The following is a 15,155-nucleotide window of genomic DNA, read 5'->3' as shown; positions in this document are numbered from 1 at the left end:
CCCCTCCAACCGGCAGCCCTGGGGGCGGAGCTCCGCGCCAAGCTCTCGTTCCTCCCCGCATCCCGGCTGAGGTTGAGCTTGCGGAGCGTGGGCGCGAGCGCACGGAAGGTGGGAGGGACGCCAGCGGCGAGGCGGTTGCCGAAGAGCGAGATGGACTCGAGCGGGGAGGCGCGCGAAGGAGGGCGAGGCCCGCGCCGTGGATCCGCAGGCGCTGCACGGCCCCGGAGCCCGAGCCGTAGGTGATGCCGACGTCGCGAGCACCCCGGCCGGGTCCGCGGTGATGGCAGTCTTGAAGTCCAGCAGCGCCGGGATGGAGCGGGGGTGGGAAGGGGCGGGAACCTCGACGGACGGCAGCACCGGAGGACGGAGCCGACTAGATCCGCCACCGGCAGACGCGCGGGGTCGGAGCGGTGACGGCGGGGGTCGAGGGGTGGGGAACTCGGGAGGGTTCGGCGGCCAAGGGAGGCGAACGGTGGCAGGGGAGGAGGGCGAGGGCAGAGGGCTGCGAGGCGGCGGCGGGGGCGGAGGGCGGCGGGGCGGCGGCGGGGAGCGCTAGGGCTAGGGTTAAGGGAGGGGCGGGGAACGGGGGGAGGGTGCGCTGGGGGTGAGAGGCCGTAGAGGGGGTGGCGCGGAGGGGGGTTTTTACAAAAATATATGGACGGCGGGTTTGAATAAAAGAACTTAAAGGGTCTTTTTGCAAAAAGACCAAGGAACGGCGCGGATCGACCCCCTGCGATGGATCGGACGGCTCGCGTCGGGCTACTCTCTCTGGCGACACGCGTCGCTACCTGAGCAACGAAGCGCTCGCAGGGGTCTCTTTTTCCCACGGTGTATAGTGTATAGAGTATATATTCGGCGGCAGCCAGAAGTAGACGGAGAGAGGATGACAGAAGCAGCCAAAACGCAGGCGCGACCGAGCGAGCGGGCCGCCACGTCAGCGCGACGGCGATCGTTTCCCCCGGTAACGCCGCCGCCCCTTCTCGCCTCGCCCAAACCCGGCCGAGGCGGCGGGCGATTGGCCCTGTTAGTTTCTAAAAAATTTTCTACAGTACTCATTGTATCAAATATTCGAATACATATATGAAACATTAAATATAGTTAAAAAATAACTAATTATACAATCTAACTAATTAGTATGAGATGAATTTTTTAAACCTAATTAGTTCATAATTGAATATTATTTATTAAATAACAATAAAAGTGCTATGGTGCGGACTAAACAGGGCTTAGCGCCGGGTTAAAGCCTCCGCCCCCCGGAATCAGACCGAACCAAGGCCGGCCAGACGCCCAACCCCCAAAACCTCTCCCCGCTCTCCGCTCGTGGGTGCTCCCCGTCTCTCTCTCCTCGCGCCCTCGCCCGCGTGCAGGAAGGTTGACCCCCGTCGGCCACCGGCGAGCCCGGTAAGGTAAGCTAGCCGCGCTGCTGTGCCCGTGGAATTCCTGCTGGTGTCTGCAAGCTCTCCTGCTTCGATTCTTCTCCGGGTTCGGGGACTGGGTGGTTTTGAGCTGCGGATCATGGGCAGCTTGCTGTCGCATTTCCTTGGGGATGGCGGGGAGGGCTCCTGGTCTCGGAGGGGTAGACGAGGTGGGGGTAGGGGGTGGGGGGTGGGAATTGAGCGGAGCTTGTGGCTTTGGGGATTTGACGGGCTGTTTGAGCGAGGCGGCGGCGGTCTCGGTCGGGTCTCCTCGGACGCAACGCCTCTGGGCATCCCCAAAGGACGTCGTCTACTCCAGTTTCGTTGCCTCAGATCCTTCCGGGCTAACCTCTCGCCGCTTGCTACGAGGCCAACCTCGACCGATTGCTTGGGTAGCTTGTCTATCGGTTGATCTGTCGGGCGATCTCGCTTCCCTCGGTTCAGCTTCTGAGCTGAAAGATCTCGCTGGGCGAGAGATTCCGATTTATGTACCGTCCATCTTTTGTATGGATGGGACCGTTGCACGGGCTGCCTGTGTTGCGTGTGATAGCTTACTGGTCACTGGCCTATTTTGTGTGTGCGGATTCTATGCTCGGTATCTTGACACTAGTTACCCATGCCAATTAGGTGCTGCCATTTAGCGGTTGATTCGTCTATGAGGTGAACTAGGTATCATTCCTGTGCTCGTTCATTAGTAGTGATGTTTAGGGTGCTTTTAAGCAATTAAACCACTATGAATTCCATTGATTGCTCAATCATTTGTAGTAATCTGTGGACAAGATCCAGTGTGCCGACACTGTAAAGGCTGTGCTTTAACCTGCGATTCCATTACGGGGAAGATGGCTTACATCACTTTGGGGAGGCCAAAGGCCTTCAAATGCTTTGGATATAGCTTATGGTTAGGGTTTGGTTAAGGGGATGATACATGATAGGATGGTGCGGGTGCATGATCGTATTTGTTTTACACTTAAATGTAATGCTTTATAGCGATTACATAGTTTTATGTTCCTAAGGAAGTAAAATAATTTATGTTGTTGGGACATGGGACCATTAGAAACATGGACTACACCGAGTGTGATTTGTATTTCAACTGTGCAAGCAATCTTATTCAATGCAACTTATAGTTGCCCTAATTCATATATAATAATATCTCTTCTTTCATTAATGGTAGAGTGAAAATGGATGGGAGCACTAAAGGGGGTGGGCATTCTGATGCATTAAGAAACTACACCCTGGGAAGAACATTAGGTATTGGTACATTTGGAAAAGTGAAGATTGCAGAGCATAAGCTTACAGGACATAGAGTTGCTATAAAGATCATTAACTGCCGGCAAATGAGAAATATGGAAATGGAAGAGAAAGGTATGCTTCCTTATACAGTTGATACCACATAGTTTCGCTGATATATTTTGATGAGGAGCAATTTTAACTTTTGATATTCTTTTGAAACTAAGACCCAGAGTTGATTTGCTACTATTAAGACCCCCCCCCCCTCCTCCTGTTTGCAGCAAAGAGAGAAATCAAGATATTGAAGTTGTTCATTCACCCCCATATCATCCGTCTTTATGAGGTCATTTACGCACCTATGGATATATATGTTGTGATGGAATATTGTAAGTATGGTGAGCTGTTCGATTACATTGTTGAGAAAGGCAGATTACAGGAAGATGAAGCTCGGCGAATCTTCCAGCAGGTATTTGTTATTTCGCTCATTTATTTGCTTGTAGTGACATGTTTATTTTGTCACAATAAGTATTTATCAATAAAAGGTTTCTCCCTTGTTGCTTTGCATCGGTGAAAATTGAATACTTATGGACGGACATTCCATCCATGTTCCTCATTGTTTTTCTGTTGTGTTTAATGTGGGTCACATTAAGTATTTGCCAATTTGGATTAGTTTTGCCTTGCCTTGTTTTTAGCTTATGACTTGTAACCATGCTGACTTGCAAGCCTGATGAGGTAATTGCTTTATCTTTAGTGATGCAATCTATTCAATCAGTTAATGCGCCTTTATGAAGTCTTGATTATCTTAGTATCAGAATTTTGAATCATGATTGAAACATTACATCTTTCTGTGGGAGAATATGCTAGTTAAAATGTTCTGATTTCTTTTTTTGGTATATTCAACGTGTCTTATTAGTTTTTTTTCCATGTGCAATGAATAGATCATATCTGGTGTTGAATACTGCCACAGAAACATGGTTGTCCATCGTGACCTAAAGCCTGAAAATCTGTTACTTGATTCGAAGTATAATGTAAAACTTGCGGACTTTGGCTTAAGCAATGTAATGCATGATGGCCATTTTTTGAAGACTAGCTGTGGGAGTCCAAACTATGCTGCTCCAGAGGTATTTTATGCCTGTACAGAGATTTGTTGATATATTTTCCTGCTTTTTCTTGCACACCCTGTTTCTTGATACATATGGGTGTTCCTTTGCAGGTAATATCTGGTAGATTGTATGCTGGACCTGAGGTTGATGTATGGAGTTGTGGAGTTATCCTTTATGCACTTCTTTGTGGAACACTTCCATTTGATGATGAGAATATTCCAAACCTGTTCAAAAAGATCAAGGTGAGAAAGAACTTACGCCGACTACTTCTACCATGCAACTTTTTCTTTTTTGGGGATTTGATCGCCCTCCCTCTGGTTATGTGTTTCAGGGAGGTATCTACACTCTTCCGAGTCATTTATCTGCTTTGGCCAGGGATTTGATCCCAAGAATGCTTGTTGTCGAGCCTATGAAGAGAATCACAATTCGTGAAATTCGAGAGCATCAATGGTTCCAGTTTCGCCTTCCTCGTTACTTGGCAGTGCCCCCACCAGACACGGCACAGCAAGCCAAAATGGTATATCCTCTTGCATTTGAGTGGTTATGCCGCTATTGTATGCTTGTATTCAACTTTTTCTAATTATGTCCACTAATATGCAAGAAAAAGTATTTAGACTGTTCATATAAGAATATCATTAATTGTAAAATTTCTCTCATTAATTATATCTATATTTTTAAATGTAAAAATACTTTTATAAGCATATGTCTGTACTATCTTGTGAACATAATATTGTAGAAATCAATATCAAAAATTATATCTTGTGTTATTCCTTACTGCTAGTTTGTATTGTAGCACCAAGCCACCAATATGTATATCTGATAGAATGCATAAGTGGCGCACTAAATTTTCTTGCAGTGTCACTTTTTAATACATTTTGAAGGGTATTAAGGTATTTCTGTTAGATTGATTTTACAATGACCAGCCCTCTCATTCTTCTCCTGACAATGTTATAACATTTCCTACAATGGTCATTTTTCTGAAGATTGATGAGGATACACTTCGAGATGTTGTTAATATGGGATTTAACAAGGACGATGTGTGTGAGTCACTGTGCAGCCGACTTCAAAATGAGGTATGGACATGCAAAATGAGCCTTGCGCTCCTTTTAGTGACTTGGCTACTGATATTTGCCAAATATTCCAGGCAACTGTTGCGTATTATTTATTATTGGACAATCGGTTTAGAGCAACCAGTGGCTATCTCGGGGCAGATTATCAAGAATCAATGGTCAGTATACATTTACATTCGGACCTTTAAACAAGATAAGCAGTGAGGGGGGTTATTTGATCTGTTGATGATTTTAAACACTGTTGAATGTCTGAATACCTGAATGGTTGCTTCTACAGGATAGGAATCTAAATCAGCTGGCGTTGTCCGAATCAACTAGTTCTGGTGCGAGGAATTATGTTCCAGGAAGCAGCGATCCTCATAGCAGCGGTTTGCGGACACATTATCCTGTTGAAAGAAAATGGGCGCTTGGACTTCAGGTCTTGCATACTGTTCATTTTGATTTGCCTTGTATAACCTAGCACTTGTATTAATGTATCACTTAAGCAACAGTCTCGGGCCCACCCTCGTGAAATAATGATTGAGGTCCTGAAAGCACTCCAAGAATTAAATGTCAGCTGGAAGAAGAATGGACACTACAATATGAAATGCAGATGGTGTCCTGGGTTTTCTCAAGTCCATGATATGTTAGATGCCAGCAACAGCTTTCTTGGTGACTCTACCATCATGGATAATGATGATGCAAATGGAAAGCTACCTGCTGTGATCAAATTTGAAATCCAGGTATGTAGTAGCTTGTTACACTAACTGGACTTTTTTTTAACGTGTAATAGATTGTGTGGATTTTTAACCCATTATTGTCGACTTTGTTCAATCATGTGTTTTGAATCATTATTAGCAACAAATAAATTATGTGTTTTCAAGCCACCTTATCACTTATTTTTCTAAAAGGCCACCTTATCACTTATTTTTCTAAAAGGGGAATCCATAATACATACTGGTGCCATTTTGACCAAGCAAACTTTCATTTTTTTCTCAATACTACACATCAATAGTCAACCATATATTGTGTCTATGTTAAGAGTCGTTATATACTAATAATGCACTTCAAATGCCACATTTTTTTCTCTGGTATTATATATACGCTCTTTGGTGATGTATTCTCTGACAATGTTTTCTTCTTCATCAGCTTTACAAGACGAGGGATGAAAAATACCTCCTCGATATGCAGAAAGTTACTGGACCTCAGCTCCTCTTCCTGGACTTTTGTGCGGCCTTCCTTACCAAGCTTAGAGTTCTATAGTGCTGTCTATGTTCAGAGCGGCGAATAACTAAACATAGGGCTCTACCGTGTGACGTTTTACACTGTAGTAATGAATAAACAGCACCATGTAAATAGGAATCTTTGCACCTTTTTCTTGTCTTTGGACAGCGAAACGTGTTGTTTGAGTGACTGGTCTTGTGCTTCGCCCAAAGGTTGGCTGTTAACTTGTTATAGATATACATAGCGAAAATGCAAGATCCAGCTGCAATTCAACTTACAACATAGCTATCCTGCGATGTACTTTAAAATTTTGCAGTCGCAAATATTTTTTCATGACAACCACTGAGGCATATCTGCAAAAATATCATGCTTATTGACTCCTTTTGTAACTAAGTAGATATATGAGACTGAGTTGCACTTGACATTTTTTTGCAGTTGCTAATAATTCCTTAACCATAGACACATCTGCGATCATGCTATGCCCTCCATCTTTTATATGTTTATATGATAGGCCAGTTAATCTATTTAAACTAGTTAGCTTGTCATAACCTTCATATTTTTAAAACGGACGACTGTGACCTATACGCCTGACGATGATGCTATATCAGTTATGTGTGATATCGAGATACTTTTTTTAGATAATAGATATATTTTAAGCTTTAGACATTCTTTTTCGATGATGTATATTTTTGTAAAAAATCAATGTTGTATCATACTACGATTGTTATAGGTAGTAGACTATGTTCTACGAAATGCATAGCCAAGATATCATAAAGCACTAATGTAAACTAGAACAAATAAAAAGAAACAAAAAAAAAACAGAAAGTAAATCAAAATCTTCAACCTTTCGCGGGTGGTTGAATAATTATTGTGATGCTCCTTTCTAATTATTTTTAAATATATGATGTTCATAACTAACCCCTATATATACTGGATTGTATACTTTATGTTTTATTTGCTACTACCTCTGTCCCAAAATATGAGCATTCCCAAATTTAGTCAAAGTCAAATTTATTCAAATTTGACCATCAATATTCTTATAAATAAATTATTTTAAATACAAACACTTATATATTATGATAATTACTTTCATAACAAATCTAGTTATTTTATTATGATAATTGCTTTCATAAAAAGAATCTAGTTATTTTATTTTTATCTTATAGATTTTTATAAATTACTTACTATTTTATAATCAAAGTTGAATAAATTTGACTTTAACCAAACCTAGAAATACTTATATTATGAAACGGAGGGAGTAATAATTTTAGCGGCTCATTACTCGTTAGGTTTAATGGAATGGACTCAATCTCAACAATTAGTAGGTGGTAAACTTGACTCTCTTTGTGCCCGAAGTGCTAGGAAGATCTGGTTCTACTGAATAAATAATTTCTTAAAAAATCTTGAACCGTCCATAACCAGCATAACCGTCACATTTTTATTATATAACTGAAATAACACACACATTTGCCTCATCCTCCTTATTTTGAGTATTCAGGAAACAGCTTTAAAGCACAGCATGTTGAGGATTTGTCAATGGTCCTCTTCCTCTAGAATAGATATTTAGGGCAGTCCCAACCCAAACTCTACCATGGAGTTTAAGCCTCATATTTATTGTGTTTTGCTGATGTGACAGTATATTTATGGAAGAGATAGAGAGAGAAAATAAGACTCCAAGTCTTATTTAGACTTCAAGTCTTCACGCAAACCAAGAATGAATGTGAGAGAGACAAATAGGCCATATAATCCAAAGTAACACACTTTGTATTGGAAAATATAGTTTCTTGTGATGGAGTCTTTGAGGCTTAGATTTTAAGAGTGGAGTCTGCATTGAGACTGCCCTTACAAGTCAGAGGACTAAAAACTCCAGAAAATCAGGTCCTTTCCACCAAAGCAACCTAGCAGGAGTACAACGCATTTACCCTTTTGCTTAACGACGAAACGCGCCAAAAGAAAAAAAAAACACGGAAAAGCAAAACCCGAAAGCCGAAGGAAAGATAGCGCTGCCCATTCCCATATCGCAGTTGGGCGGCCCGATTCGGCGACTCCACCCCCGATCCCCTCCCTCCTCTCCAAGGCCAAAACCCAACTGCTCGATCTCCCGCAACCTCCCAGATCTCTAACCCTCGCCACCGCCGCCCGCCGCCGCTTTCTCCCCGATCGCCGCGGCCATGGCGAAGGAGTTCCCGGTGCCGCCGGTGGTCTTCACGCCGTCCACCCCGACGCACCGCCGCCATCCTGCCCCGGGCGTGGGGGCCTCCCCTCCGCCTGCGTTCGCGCCGCCGCGCCCCTCCACCTCGTCCGCCGCCAACCCGCTCCCCTTCATGTCGTTCGACGTCTCCGCCGCCGCGGCCTCCTCCTCCTCCGCGCCGCCCCTCTACGCGGGTCCCATCGGCGTCGGCGGCTCCGGCGCATCCTTCGAGGACGAGCCGCCTCTCCTCGAGGAGCTCGGCATCAACACGCGCCAGATCTGGCGGAAGACGATCTCCATCCTCCACCCGCTCCGCACGGCGGACCCCTCGCTCCACGCCGACGCCGACCTCTCGGGCCCGTTCCTTTTCCTCCTCTCCTTTGGACTCTTCCAGCTCCTTGCGGGGAAGTTCCACTTCGGGATCGTGCTCGGTTGGGTCACCGTCGCGTCCCTCTTCCTCTACTTCGTCTTCTCCATGCTGTCAGGCGGCCGCCGCGGGGACCTCGATCTCTACAGGTGCGTCAGCCTCGTCGGATACTGCATGCTGCCCATGGTCATCTTCTCCGCGGTCTCCCTCTTCCTGCCGCGGGGCGGCGGGCTCATATTTGGAGTGGGGATGGCGTTCGTGCTATGGTCGACCAGGGTCTGCACCAGGCTGCTCGCAGAGCTTGCATCCAGTGGCGACGAACACAGGGGCCTCATCGCCTATGCGTGCTGGCTCGTCTACATGCTCTTCTCGCTGCTCGTCATCTTCTGATACCGTTTATGGTACAGAGGTATGCTTGAGAACTTTGCTAGACCATGCTAATATTTAGTTTGATCATTTTTGCTAAGTGCTAATGTATTTGCAAATATTTAACCCTACAATCTCGATTTAACAATATGAGTTCCTAAACCTACATTCCTACATAAAGATGAGTTAGTGATGATTTTTGTTTACTTGGAAGCTCATAGAAGACCGAGTTGGATGGATGTTTACTGTGTCTATCTCATTTGAATTAACTAGTCCTATCTTCTCACCATGATATTGGTGTCGTTTCTGCCATGATTAATTTGATTATAACTGAAAATGATTATGCGGTACCATGAATAATGCAACCTTGCCTACTCTTTGCACAGCCTTGCCTACTCTTTGCACTATCTGTAAGTTTGCCATTACTCGGTAGGCATCATCCTTCACTTCTTATAATGTTGAACATATTTAATTTTATATTTGGAAGATCTGCATCTTCTACGCTCTTTCCATAATTGATTAGTGGGTGCTTAGAAATTTCCTTGAAGGCATTGTGTATGTGAGAACAAACTGAAAATACGGTTGTATATCTCATTGATAATTGATAAGAGACTTGCTGACACATGCCTTACAATTACAAGAACGGGGTTCTAAATTGTAGTTGTAGTCCATTTTTTTGGTTGCCCATAGATATACAAGGTAGTTTACTCTTTCCATCGGTACGATTGCTGATGTAATTCATCTAGATATAAATGTTAGCGAGACAAGATTATGTAGCTACTGAAACTAGAAAATGTTGTAGGTTAGCTGAAGATATTTCCTGCAGAAGTTGAGAACACTTTACATGCTGGTGGGGTGTTGGTCCAGTTTTCTAGTATCAAAGACATGATCCAGAGTGTGATAATTCCAAGACTTAAAAAGTGTCATTTGAACCAAATCAGTGGTTACGTTTTGTGCTAATGTTCACATGATATAGGTGATAATTCTTCTGTTCTACAACAACAACAACAACAACATAGCCTTTTTTCCCAAGCAAGTTGGGGTAGGCTAGAGATGAAACCCGAAAGAAATAAGTTCAAAGTTCAGGCACATTGATAGCAATGTTAGGCTAGGCGCTAGGCGGTCTCTAGGCGGTGACCCACCGCCTAGAGCCTAGGCGAGCCTAAGCGAGCCTAGGCGTTTCTAGGCGGTTTTCTAGGCGGTGTTGCATATCAGTTATATCTCTAAAAGAAAAGAAAAACTGGAGACAAATGGGCCTAAAGTTGGATAGAAGGCTCATCAAACCAGCCCGATCCAAATCTCAATCCCACCTAAACCTAGCTCCACCTTATCCATTCGATGCTCCCCACCTCTCTGCTCCTCCACTCGCCGCCTCCTCTGCTTCTCCACCCGCCGCCTCCTCTGCTACTCAGACCGCTGCTCGCCCGCACGCCCCTGCCTCCTCCACTGCCCAGGCCGCCACCACCCACACGCTCGCCTCTGCCTCCTTTGTTGTACAGGCCGCTACCCGCACCCGCCCATGCTTCCTCCTCCACAGCCGTCACTCTCGCCGGCGCGGATTCGATGCTCCAGCCTCTTCCGCCGCTGCTGCCCGCCCTAGCCTCTCCCGCGGCCCATCCTTGCCTCTTTCTCCGCCGTCGCCACGAGCCGACTTCCCCGCCGCTGAAGCAACTGACATCCGAGCCTCCGCCGCCGTCCCAGCCCACCTGCAACGCCTAGGGTCCCAGCCCACCTGCAACCCCTCCGCCCAGCGATTAGGCGCGCCTAGGCGGCCGCGGAACACCGCCTTGTCGAACATTGATTGATAGCTAGTCTCCAAGCGCTCCTATCCAAAGCTATCTCTTTAGAGATATTCTAATCCTTAAGGTCTCTCTTAACCGACTCATCCCACGTCAGTTTAGGTCTACCTCTACCCCTCTTTACATTATCGACCCGCTCAAGAACCCCATTATGCACCGTCGCCTCAGGAGGCCTTCGTTGGACATGTCCAAATCATCTCAGCTGATGCTGGATAAGTTTCTCCTCAATTGGTGCCACCCCGACCCTATCCCGAATAACTTCGTTCCGGACTCTATCCCTCCTTGTGTGCCCGCAAAACCACCGCAACATCCGCATCTCTGCTACACTCAGTTGCTGGACATGTCGCTTTTTTGCAGGCCAACATTCAGCATCGTATAACATCGCCGGACGAATTGCTGTCATATAGAATTTGCCTTTTTAGCTTTTGTGGCACCCTCTTGTCACAAAGGATGCCAGAAGCTTGCCGCCATTTCAACCAGCCAGCTGAAATTATATGCCTAACATCTTCATCAATGTCGCCATCCTTTTGTAGCACCGATCCTAAATACCGAAAAATATCATTTTGGACCACCACTTGCCCATCTAGACTAATGTCTCCCCCCTCATGCCTAGTCGCGCTGAAATCGCACATCATGTACTCGGTCTTGGTCCTACTAAGTCTGAACCCTTTCGACTCTAACGTGCGTCTCCACAGCTTTAACTTCCTATTAACCCCTGCCCTACTCTCGTCAACTAGCACCACATCATCAGCAAAGAGCATACACCAAGAGATCTCACCTTGTATATCCCTTGTGACCTCATCCATCCCTGAAGCAAATAAATAAGGGCTCAATGATGACCCCTGGTGTAGGCCTATGTTAATAGGAAAGTCAGTGGTGTTGCCATCACATGTCCGGACAAACATCGTCGCATCCTTGTACATATCCTTAATGAGGGTAATGTACTTAGTTGGGACTTTGTGCTTCTCCAAAGCCCACCACAATGACATTTCTCGGTACTTTGTCATATGCCTTCTCAAGGTCAATGAAGACCATGTGCAAGTCCTTCTTCTGCTCCCTATATCTCTCCATCAATTGTCGTATTAAGAAAATCACCTCCATGGTTGACCTTCTAGGTATGAACCCAAATTGGTTTTGGGTCACACTTGTCACTCTTCTTAGGCGATGCTCGATAACCCTCTCCCAAAGCTTCATCGTATGGCTCATCAGTAATTCTTCTGTTCTAGTTGCTGTATATCTGTAAGTATCATTTAGAGCTGGAAATTGTCAAATTGTTGATAAATGAACCAAGTGATGTTAAATTGAATGACAAATTGAAGATGCTTTGCTGAGTTGGCTGGGTAGGTTTGGCTATTCCTTTCTATTGAAAAGGAGTAAGCTGTCAGCACGAGTCACCTTCCTTAGGGCATCAGTAGTGTTTACGACCTTACCCGACCATAAGTTGGGTCCCACCGACCCTAAGGCTGACAAACGTTGTGTTTAAGACCCTGACCGGCCTTTGAGGTGGACCCCATATTCCAAATAGAAAACAGAAAAGAACCCAACACACCACTAGCTTTTCCTTCCTGTATCTGACGCATCTCGTACCTCCTCGCGGCTTCTGAGTTTTTTAATCGTTGAGGCCGGGTCTCAAGCCTAAGGTTTGGTCCCAAGCTTTTTGATCTTAGAACCTCCTTAAGACCTCCTGCTCTTGTGTATAAGATCGACCCTAACTGCTTAAGACCCCCTCCTTTTACCACACTACGGATGCCCTTATGTCAGCACGAGTCACCTTCCTTAGGCTCCAACTCACCTTCTTCTAAGCTTCCGCTAGACGGCACATCTTGTTCTATAGGCCGGCTGTGGAGAGGCCTTTCTAACGCATGTTCCGTTGTCTCGGCGTGGTCTGATTTGTTTTTTTATCAGAGCATCAAGCAGCGTGACCCTGTTCTACTTGACTAAGCTCCATGCTCGTCCAAGGTGGGAATTTGCTTTACCCAACTTCCCAAAGGCAAAAATCTCCGACTCTAAGGCATGTGAAGCCGCAGTTGTGGACAGATCCCTTGTTTTAGTATCCACTTCAGATTCTTCTTTCACCCTCCAGGAGTTAGGTTCTTTTCTTTCTATATCACTACATCATGTAGAGGCTCAGCCTGCCGATGATCAGACTAGCCAAATAGGGGGCCATTCACTTTTAATTTCGCAGCTTGTTTTTATGAAAACCCCTCTGGGGCATTGTCTAGAGGTACCAACTAGGGGGCCAACAGTAGTGCGCGAAAGCTTCTTTTTATGAAAACCCCTCTGGGGCATTGTCTAGAGGTACCAAATCCCTTTTGATTCTGTTGGTGAATATACTTAGGATCTGTGTGCAGCTGAACAAGTTGGTAACTATATTTTAAGAGTTTAAGAATGGACCAAAAGTTCACAAAACGTTTAAGCTCTTTGTTTCCCTCTAGATTAAGCATCTACAAACACAGGTCTTTACTGGAAAAAGCACCAGGGTTAGACGACTCTGAAGCACTTTTCTCAACGGCAATGTTTTCCTTGCATGTGTCTTCAAATTTAATGGTCTCCTCTAGTTTTAATCTCGCAGATACTCCTCCTGACTTCCTCTCCCAGTAGTTTCTGCCATCGTCTGCTCCTTTGCCACTCCATGTCACAGTTCTTCCTTGACTGATTGTTGTAGGCTTGTAGCCTTAGTGTTTGATTGGCATACACTGTTAACTTCCCAATGAAAATTGTCCAGCTCCTTAGAATAAATCTAGGGGCAAATCTCGTCCTGTGGAGTTCTTTCTTTTTCTTTTTCTTTTTTTGTTCCAGCTCCTCCATTGTCTCTGGGGCTCTGGGCACAGGATTCTCCATCTTCTCACCATCATTGTTAACCTGCTCCAGACCTTGCCCATACCCGTCCAATATATACTCTGAAAACACAGATTGCTTCTCAGTTTCCATAAATATAATGTGTTTTCAATCCTTTTTTTTTCTGTTCATGCTCCTAAACAAATCTGTGCTTGCTTTGTCCGGATCTCAGGCTAGGTTGCACATGCTTGTTAATTGCAATTGGATAGGTTTTGGTAATGAGATACGTCAGATAAACTCATTTTAATGTAAGCAGTTCCTTGGGACAAAACGTTCCTTCAATTGGATTTGTGAAGCCAGCATAACTTGAACCTACTTGAACTCCAGAATTTGTTTTCAGTGGCTTATTTGTCTTCTGTTTCAGTGTTTTGTCTACGATAACTGAAATCTTTATTCTCTTACATCAAATGTTACAGTGTACAAGTCAAGTTATCCTTTAATAGGAATTCTCTTCTATGTTGTGTACTTGTGTTGCAATTTTATAAAAAATTTATATCGCTCTGTACTATTATCACTAGTACTTTGCAAGTTTCAAGTATACAATTGTACAGGGATGTAAACTGTATTTGCCACCTTTCTGTGCAGATTATGTTCGGAATTTGTTTGGCGGATGGAGTGGACTGCCTTTTAACCAGTCACTGGGGTGTTTCTGCTGGGACCTTGCAGAACTACTTATGATACGGCCAGTGGGGAAATGTCCTGTAATGATCTGTCACTTTTGATCCTTTGGTTCCAGTGGGCGTGGTGGGTGCTCAGTGTAGATCTTGGTAAAGAAAAGGAAGTAATTAGGTTTTGCCGAAGTATTGGTGGAAATCTGACTTTCTAAAGGGGAGTTGTTGTCGTGGTCTGTGCAAATTGTTCATTGTGATTACTTACCACGACTGGTTTATTTTAGGATCTCCAAGCGTAGTTTCCTTTATGTTTCACTGTTCAATTTTCAGCGTTGCAATTTATAAAAGAGATAATTGTCCACTCTTTAGGTGTTGTGCTATTTACTGGTTCAAAAATTAAAGGAAGGTTAGCTACACTTCTTTGGAAATGTCCGACTTTTGTTAAGGACAAGTCGATCCTTTGTGTTGTTTGGTAGTTCTAACTTCTATATGATACATTGATACCTGTATTTGTGCCGTCGTATGGCTATGTGAAAATATTTCATTCGCGGATTTTATTTGAGAGCGAACTAGGCAATGCTAGTCTTGCATTTGTGCTATCTAATGATTATTTGAGAGTGAACTTTGAAATGCTACAATTTCGATCACGGATAGTTGTGCTGCTTGGCATGTGCCACACCTAACGCAGCTAATTGTTTTTCAATCCAATATGGGCTAGGTTGTTAGGCTTAACAGTGGCACAGGAACTAGCCTTAGCAAATACGTAATCACAGGCTCAGTCGTCGCCGCTGCTGCAGGGACAGCGAGCTTGTCTCTTCACAATTCAATTTGGTCAAGCTCTTCACAATTCAATTTGGTCTTTATATTTTTTTAGTTTAAACTTATATACAATTAGAGTTTGATCTTTTTAGTCTGTGTTCGCTGTGCTGTGGCTGGTGCTGATTTATTGTGAGAGAAAAGTACTG

The 15,155-nt window shown here is 44.6% G+C and overlaps 2 protein-coding genes across 3 annotated transcripts; both read left to right on the top strand.

Moving 5' to 3' along the window:
* Positions 1-1,260: 1,260 nt before the first annotated feature.
* LOC120652733 (serine/threonine protein kinase OSK3) lies at positions 1,261-6,357 on the top strand. Of its 2 annotated transcripts, none has more exons than XM_039930633.1 (11): positions 1,261-1,406; positions 2,587-2,777; positions 2,924-3,108; positions 3,581-3,763; positions 3,856-3,987; positions 4,077-4,262; positions 4,729-4,818; positions 4,890-4,973; positions 5,093-5,233; positions 5,307-5,537; positions 5,944-6,357. In XM_039930633.1, exons 2-11 carry the CDS (start codon positions 2,594-2,596, stop codon positions 6,055-6,057), a joined length of 1,530 nt encoding a protein of 509 aa, XP_039786567.1. In that variant the 5' UTR covers positions 1,261-1,406; positions 2,587-2,593; the 3' UTR covers positions 6,058-6,357. The 2 variants fall into 2 exon arrangements, with proteins under 2 accessions (XP_039786567.1, XP_039786568.1); XM_039930634.1 differs by having other exon boundaries at positions 1,267-1,401.
* A 1,664-nt stretch (positions 6,358-8,021) lies between these two features.
* On the top strand, positions 8,022-14,747 carry LOC120652732 (protein YIPF5 homolog). The gene is made up of 2 exons (XM_039930632.1): positions 8,022-8,985; positions 14,165-14,747. Exon 1 carries the CDS (start codon positions 8,190-8,192, stop codon positions 8,964-8,966), a length of 777 nt encoding a protein of 258 aa, XP_039786566.1. The 5' UTR covers positions 8,022-8,189; the 3' UTR covers positions 8,967-8,985; positions 14,165-14,747.
* Positions 14,748-15,155: the final 408 nt, after the last annotated feature.

The sequence above is a fragment of the Panicum virgatum genome, chromosome 9K (assembly GCF_016808335.1).
Source record: "Panicum virgatum strain AP13 chromosome 9K, P.virgatum_v5, whole genome shotgun sequence".
Classification (NCBI taxonomy): Eukaryota; Viridiplantae; Streptophyta; class Magnoliopsida; order Poales; family Poaceae; genus Panicum; species Panicum virgatum.
This window is presented reverse-complemented; position numbering and strand designations above follow the sequence as displayed.